Below are 8,219 nucleotides of genomic sequence, written 5' to 3'. Positions count from 1 at the left end.
TCGATATTACCCCACATTATGTATTTTTTTGCAATTATTGTTTTTTTTTTAATAAATTTAAATAAATAATTAACTAAGAATAAATAATAATAATTAGTTTATAGCCAAATAAATAATACGCACACAAATTTCGTAATTAATATACAATATTACCCCATCTACTGTAAAATGCTAATTAAATATTCTATTTAGTCATTTTTAATTTAATAAAATTGATAGGCAACAGTACTTCGGTTTTAATTAGAAATATATTTTTCCACAATTAATAGACAAAATGCGCACGATAAGCCATAGACAATAACATCTTGGAAGAAATTGACATTTTTCCGTGCAGTTGGTATTACTGTTTTCGTACTTTCGTCTCTTGCCGGCTGCTGCTAGGTAAAAATTAGTAATGTCATATTTAATTCTATAACTGTAACTCAAACATCGTCTTACACTGAAACGAAAGCTATCCATACGCGTTATAGAATTATATTATCGTCTACGTACATAACCTCACTTTTATTACATAATAAAGGTTGCTGAATAATGAAATATGTTTTGGGTTTAAAAAGCAATAAAACTAAACTATAAAACACATTTTACATGTAAATGTGTATTTACTCAACTAAAATTATGTACTAGAAGTATCATTTCATACTTTTATACCATATTATAGTTATATATAATGAAATGAACCAAATATGTTTCAGAACAAAATGGCATTTGCACTACGAAGCGTCCGCCTTTTGAGCAACCGCTCTGGCGCTCTCCGCGCAATCCAAAAGCGCAACTATGCAGATGATATGTCATTCACGTTTGCAGCAGCAAATCAGGTATTACAAGGATCATTTAGTACATAGATACCTTACTGTTTCTCTTTAATCCATATTTTTTTATTGTTTGAAAGGTCTTCTACGATAAGGCAAATATTAAACAAGTTGATGTGCCATCTTTCAGTGGTTCTTTTGGTATTTTACCAAAACACGTACCAACTTTAGGTTTGAATAAATATTTTTAATCAATCACTAGTCATGTATTGATAATGTATTACTAAAAATATCTATATATATTGCAGCTGTTTTGAAACCCGGTGTCGTTACCGTTTACGAGAGCGACGGTAAAGTGAATAAAATCTTTGTTTCGTCAGGAACTATCACAATCAACGAAGATTCCTCAGTCCAGGTATTTATATTGTTTATTTATTTGTGTATACAAACAGTTTAATATTTTGTTGCTCATAGGTTTTAGCCGAAGAAGCTCATGTGTTGGATAGCCTCGACCGATCTGCAGCTCAAGAGGTTCTAATCAAAGCTCAACAAGAAATGAGCTCAGCATCCACTGACATGGTAATATTATATTTAAATTAAGTTATGGTTTAATGATACATATATAAATTTTATTTTTATTTTTGTGATACAGGCCAAGGCGGAAGCGGCTATTGCCGTAGAAGTCGCAGAGGAAATAGTCAAAGCGACCGCTTAAGATGTAATATATTTGTTATATAATAATTATAGTGTATACTAAAAAAATATAATTTAAAATTCTAAAACAATATTGTTTTATTATGAGACATTTTATTAACACATTATGGTCTGTATTTTTCAAAGAATGTTTTTGATAAAAAGTGACTTTTTCATACTACCAAAATAATTTTTAAAAAGTATGAATTACGTTCACACGTTTTTACGAGCTTAAGTTACATTATTTATAACCGTCAAACATGTAATATGTTAAAATTCTAATAATATTTCCTATAGACTAATAAAGCACTTACAAAAATCATTCAGAACGGAATATTACAAGCATTTTAACTTCCTGTATTAGATTAGTTAAAAAAATCTTATTGCTCAAGTTGCTTTAATTTGTGAATTTAAACATATCAATATTCGTCGTTTTTAATTTGATATTACAACTCAAATCAGGTTTTTTTATATTTTTCAAAAATGCTTTCTAATGTGAATAAGGATTTACAAAATGTTTGTATTAAAAATTAAAAAATCGTATTTTATGTACAATTAGGCTCATTTTAAAAAACTAGTACTAGTAGGCTCATTTTTTCTATATTTCTGCATATTTTATAATAAAAAATTACACATCTAATATTCTGTCTTACTGAAGAAATAATAGATGAACTTGGTGGGTAAAAAATTAAAACGAATTACAACTTTTAATATTTAATTGATTTATTGGCATAAATTAGGTTTACAAAACACTTTGGTACAAATAATGAGGATAGAGAAATACCGTACTAACGTAAAAATGGTTCATCATTGACACGGCGTGATGTTCGTCGGTTGCAAACCAATTGAATCGCTCACACATCGTATCGTATAATATTGAGCAATGTTTTAGACATGCCTCAGATATCACGTATCCAAAGTGCTTTCTAAAAAAATACAATCGTTACAAAAGAGACTTGACAATATCAACGAACATATACCAATATATAAATGTAATAGTCGACGTACATTATTTTATACAAAAAAGATACACAATAAAACAAGGGCGATACATACGTATACATAATAAATATTAGTAGAAAATTCAATTTTAAATAAAAAAAAACATCGATATAGTATGGTTAAAAGCAAGCTCCTTAGTTATTCTACGACAAAACACTCATTGAAAAACATTTAATTTGTGTATATTTGACAAATATTTTTATAATAATATAAGACTTAATGATTAATTAGTATCGCTACATATATCCTTTATCAGATATACGATAATTTTGAAATAGAACAGCTTCAAATTACAATAATAAACCTCGTCCATTATCTCTCTTTAACAAGCTAAACATGGAGCAATTCACTTCAGACTTGTTAATTCTCGTGGGATCGTCAAATATATAAGATACCCCGTCCCGTCGTATCCGATTAGGTAACCTGATGATAAAACCACCTATGTATGCGTTACATTTTTCTCATCTTGATCTGGCTTCAGCTAAGTATTATCGAGTAAAATTTTCTCTACGTTCATTAGTTTATAATATATTGAATTACTGCTAAACGTTATTCATTTTTTAAAGAGAAAATGCCAACAGATCAAGACAATTTAATTTTAAGTCGATAGTATAATATATTATGACGTCCTTATGAGTTCAAATATAAACTGGATTTATTTTGAGAGACATTATAGATAGGATCTTAATAGGTTTTATTAGTAATCGAGATGGAATTTTAAACTGTTCCAAATAAGTATATAAAATTAAAGCTCTACCACTATTTTTACTACTAGTTGAGTGGTGGTAGGTTTTATGCTTTTTTTATAAAATAATTAGTATATTTTGTAGTCATAAGATTAACAATAATATCTTCTATATAAATGTAAAAAATGTTTCAAGGTACAATACCGTATTGTATTCGTCGATAGAAAGGTATACCATTTCAGTGTTTCGGTACAATCCAGTTTATATTTGAACCCTTAACGTAATATTTAAATCAAAAACCATCAACTACAATTTTAAAATCACAATTTTTAACCTTACTCTTTGATTAGATGAGATTTTTTAATTGATCAATAACTATTTAATTCTACGCATAATATTGATTAAGTATTATGTTGCTACATTCATTATCCTAATATAATAATATATATTTCATACGAATAGAAATTAATACTTTTAAATTAATACGTTAAAATAATTAAAAATGCATTCGTAATAATAATTACAATATTAAAAAACTCATTATTTTTCATTGTCAATGATAATAACTTATAATAGGAATTATACAATGTTTTTAATTTTATCTATTAAAAAAAAAAATTGGGATGAAAATATCACATGTTCAAAGTTAAGCTTAATTTTTTTTAATGAAAAATTAAGCGTTTTTTAAGACGACAAAAAATTACAGAAATTATATTTACATACGGTCGAAAATTTACAATTAAACGTTCCACGTTTACGTTGATAAATCAACTCATAAGAAAAAAATAATCAACGACGGCCCGGCCGAACAAAACTTTGCTGTTTTGCGACTGAAACTGAACTAAAATTATATATGTACATGACTCGAAAGCGGCTGGACCGCCTTCAACAAAATGTCATAATAACTATGGCACAACTTTCAGTTCGAGTTGCGCTAAATCTCAAATATGCCACAAATGTGAGAACGAAAGGATAACTAAGTGCAAATTTAAAACAATATTGCTTTCGGAAAGCCGCACACAACCATTTCGTATATATATCGTAAACATGTAAAAAGAACAGATTGAAACAAAAACACATAATAAAAACTTAAATTGAGCTTTCTTACGGCAAACGTCTAACCTGGAGAAAAATCTTTAAAACGCACATTAAATACCTTAGATGTCTACATATTTTTTGCTAGTGAAATAGAAGAGTAAATATGAATATTTTGTTATATATATGTATATATTAATATCGTAATATTATAGCTATAACTAGTATATCAAAATGAAATTTTGCTTTGAAAAAAAAATATATATATATATATAAATATGTGGTACACGTTAAAATCGTTGCACATAAAAGGAAAATTTAGTAAAAAATTACGGTGTATAATATATAATAATAAAAAAAAGTGGCATAAACGACGTCATGTTAGACACGAGTCGGTTGTCGAGCGCTGACTTTGGCTAGCGGCATACTCTTGTGCATGATGTCGATTTCTGTCTTACAGATTACACTGCCACAGTATCGTAGGTTGTGAGTCCCCTGCCGCCTTGGTGTTGTTGGTGGGGGCCTGCTGCTTCGTTTCTGTCAATCATACATTAGCACATATAAATAATTGGCCACAGTTCATTGGCGACGGTGGAATTATAGTCTGAAAGATTGTAAATTTTATTTAGTAAGAGCATGCATATATTTTGTTCTTAGTAAAGCAGTGGTATTGGAAATAGTGTTTTATTATCAGTCATGCAACTTTTTTTATGGAGTTGTTCAGGGAAAAGCCTTATAAAATAAAAGGGAAAAGCTATATACCTTGTAACAATTTATGTATTGAACATAAACGAAAATTCTCAGATAGGGCGTAAATAATATATTTATACAATATTTTTTTTAATCAATTTTAGTATACATGCAAGTATATATTTTATTTTTATGATATAATAATTGCAAGGTTTAGAAGTACAAAATATAGTAGAGTAAGTACACAAGATTAGATTTACAAACATTCGAGGTTTGGGGGCAAATAATAATTTACTATCTATTATATGATATTTGATGACACAGATTACTGGTCTTTAATTTATATAAATGTTGCGATATTTCTATGACATTTTAATACCATAAAATAGCCGCAGATGAGTCAATATATAGACTTGAAGAGATAGTTGATAATGTTGAGTGAATTCGTCATTGATTGAGTTACGAATAACTCCCACTGTGGGTGAAGAAATTGACTCATCTGGAAATTTTATTAGAATCGTTTGGTAAATATTTTGCCGCTGGAGATCTAAAAATATTCTCACAATCAGCCAAAAATGTCAGATGATGAAAATCTTATTGATTTTTGGACAAATAGAGCTCTTGAAGTGCAATTGAAAGATAAGACTTTGGTGTTCAGCACTGGATATGTTCTAAAGACGTGGATGAGATCTTTGTGTCCTTCGTTCAATTCGCAATGACGTACTTATTTTTTTTGTCAAGCATATGAATCGCCTGACTGCTAATGCTTAATTTATATTTGCATTTTAAATACTGAGTAAAAAGTTTATTCATGTGAGTTTAATTTGTTTTAATTAAAATACAATAAATGATTACATATCAGGAAAGTTGGTATATAAATTTTTATTTGGCAAGTAATATATTGAAAAATAACAATTTTAAAGGATTATTTGTTTAGTACACAAATTTTTTAGACCTCTAAATGGCATCATGACTAGTGGCTGGTGGATAAACATTTTTTTCTAATAATGTTCCATAGTCAATAAAGGTTTATGTCTAGCTCATAAAACTGTCAGTGTGCAATAAAAAATAATGTCAATGATTCTCATAACGATTTAAAAAATACATTATTTCCATTATAAATTCATATTTATTGACTTGTTACTAAAAAGGTTATACTAATTTCACGAGTTTTAAAAAATACGTTTTTATGTCTGAAACATTGCAATTTTAGCGTCATGTAGGTTATTAGCATAAATTTAAAATGGTAAAATTTCTGGCACAGTTTATATTACAAAGTAAATTGCCTACTATTTTTAGCAGGTAATAACATCCTATGAATTTATTAACATATGTACAGAATGTGCAAATTATATCTTTGTTTGTGTGATTATTTATTTACAGCAATATGCTCAACATATAAGCTTCTTAAGCATTTGGAAATAAACATGAAGACATGTCTAACATTGATGTGGAAGCTTTTCGATCACATTTTTAAATGCATGCACTTTCAATTTATATCATAAATTTACTTTATAGGGACAATTAACTTATTTCCAATACTACTTCACTCAAATATAAAAGCGTTAGTTCAAGCGATATTTGTTAAACATTGATTTCTAAACTACCATGCAAGAAGATCAAACTTACGGTTTCCTGTAAACGGTTTGGCATGAAACCAAACATAAGATCATATACAATATGACAAAAAACACTTGACATATTCAACATGTAATCAATATTTATTACATAGTTAATGATCATGCTAACGGAGCATTAAAATAATTATCGGTACTTATGTGAATCGAGGTACAATCAAAATTGTGTTAATATAAATCATTACAGTGTAACCTCGATTAAGTGTGAATAAATAAACAAATCATAAAAAAATAAATAAAATAAAATAAAAATACCTGAAAATTAAATGATCAATATTGCCGTATTACAAGTTGTGATGGACTATTTTATTATCATCGTATTTTTAAATTGTTGTTTGTTTGTTAATAATACGACAAATTGATCATTAGTGAGAAAATTTATTAATAGAAAGGTTGTCATCGATGACTGACCTTTCAATGAGTTTTCTCATTTCCTCGGTGGTCATGCCATCCTTGGTATTGTGTGCTCTAACTGCAATTACAACACATGACGTCACAAGACAATATCATAACATCACTAAATTACAAATAAGTAAACTTAATAGAAACTACTGTACTTACCGCCCGTCGTAAACAAAAATAAACCTTTCGCAAATAATATAAAATTATTTTAAAAAATATTAAACTTAAAGGCTCTCAACGCTAAAATCATTAAAATATAAAAAATAATAGAAATTAGGTGTATATTGCAATTAAAGATTTTTAACTAAATTGTTGTAAGATGAGCTATCCAAAAAGTTTCCAAACTTATATTTTTATACTTATTTGTGATGTATAGAGTGATCTAGAATCGATATAAGTCACGTTTACTTACTTTTAAATAAAATGAATTATACAATATTCGTGATTAAGTACTAGGCGATAAAAATACAATACACAGCTCTATAGTTCTGTAAATTAGCAGCAGTGTTCCATATAATTTGAAGAGAAGCCGACAAATAGCAGTACGAATCGGGCATGAAACACAAAGTCACAGCAGTAGCTTAAAATGATTTGCATTGTTTTACATGCTTTTCAATAGATTCAGAAACTTTTCAAACAACTTATGTACGATTGACTATAAGTAAAAATTAAAAGGAAAAAAGCTTTGCAATATGTGAACTAATGAATTAAGCTTTAAAAGATTAAATCATCATACAGAGAATTCCCAACTATAGCAATTTGACTAAAATTGGAAATTTCAGTATTTTTTTCTTCTATAATACAAGCATAACTCGAATATTTTAAACATAACACAAAGATATTGATTTATAAAATAATGAATCAACACATGTTCGATGCAGTTTTCCATAAATAGAATAATCCAAGATACCATGCGATCTTATCGAGAACGAGAAATAAAATTTGTTATCAAGATATTTAAAAAGTTTAGTCACAAATAGTTTAACAATTAATATTAAACCCACTTTGTTAATTCACATCACAAGATAGTAACATGATTTGGGTTTAAGCACCCGAATGACTAAAATTTCGTTACCCGAATATAAGCCCTTTGAGTATACCTGAAATGGCACGGGGTTGATCGCATTCAGCTTCAGAGATCTCGTTAGAATCTTTGGAATCGTTAAACGAGGATCCGTTTCCATCGGCTCCGTTAGCGGCCGGGTGCTGGTTACGTGGTGGCGGTGGTGGAGGTTCGGGAGATGCATTCAAGTTGCGTCCGGAGCCAGCTATGAAATCGTTCAATATCATACGCTCGCATGAAATATGAAATCACTTTTACT

At 28.6% G+C, this 8,219-nt stretch overlaps 2 protein-coding genes across 51 annotated transcripts in view; one reads left to right on the top strand and one right to left on the bottom strand.

The window, feature by feature from the left end:
- The first annotated feature begins 281 nt into the window (after positions 1–281).
- On the top strand, positions 282–1,537 carry ATPsyndelta (ATP synthase, delta subunit). The gene is made up of 6 exons (XM_088193981.1): positions 282–381; positions 696–818; positions 893–983; positions 1,061–1,167; positions 1,227–1,331; positions 1,405–1,537. Exons 2-6 carry the CDS (start codon positions 702–704, stop codon positions 1,465–1,467), a joined length of 483 nt encoding a protein of 160 aa, XP_088050107.1. The 5' UTR covers positions 282–381; positions 696–701; the 3' UTR covers positions 1,468–1,537.
- A 610-nt stretch (positions 1,538–2,147) lies between these two features.
- Positions 2,148–8,219, bottom strand: part of Dscam1 (Down syndrome cell adhesion molecule 1) — an 88,616-nt gene continuing 82,544 nt past the window's right edge. For 48 of the 50 annotated variants that reach the window (XM_088196176.1, XM_088196171.1, XM_088196172.1 and 45 more), the window contains 3 exons: positions 7,998–8,165; positions 6,907–6,967; positions 2,148–4,705 (listed from right to left, as the gene is read on the bottom strand). In XM_088196176.1, coding sequence (XP_088052302.1) covers positions 4,630–4,705; positions 6,907–6,967; positions 7,998–8,165 — 305 coding nt within the window. In that variant the 3' untranslated portion in view covers positions 2,148–4,629. Of the gene's footprint in view, positions 4,706–6,750; positions 6,968–7,997; positions 8,166–8,219 lie in introns of all 50 variants that reach the window. The other 2 variants (XR_015811221.1, XM_088196179.1) reach the window with 2 other exon arrangements.

The sequence above is a fragment of the Plectrocnemia conspersa genome, unplaced genomic scaffold (genome assembly GCF_051122295.1).
Source record: "Plectrocnemia conspersa isolate PC_06_02 unplaced genomic scaffold, ASM5112229v1 ptg000010l, whole genome shotgun sequence".
NCBI classification, from domain to species: Eukaryota; Metazoa; Arthropoda; class Insecta; order Trichoptera; family Polycentropodidae; genus Plectrocnemia; species Plectrocnemia conspersa.
Note: the sequence above shows the minus strand (reverse complement) of the source record. Positions and strands in the feature narration are given on the sequence as shown.

Excerpts from the sequence above, each read along its gene's own strand:
- ATPsyndelta (XM_088193981.1), top strand. The coding sequence starts at position 702 with ATGGCATTTGCACTACGAAGCGTCCGCCTTTTGAGCAACCGCTCTGGC. Across the intron at positions 819-892 it reads CGTTTGCAGCAGCAAATCAG|GTCTTCTACGATAAGGCAAA; the intron begins GTATTACAAGGA and ends ATTGTTTGAAAG. Across the intron at positions 1,332-1,404 it reads GCTCAGCATCCACTGACATG|GCCAAGGCGGAAGCGGCTAT; the intron begins GTAATATTATAT and ends TTTGTGATACAG.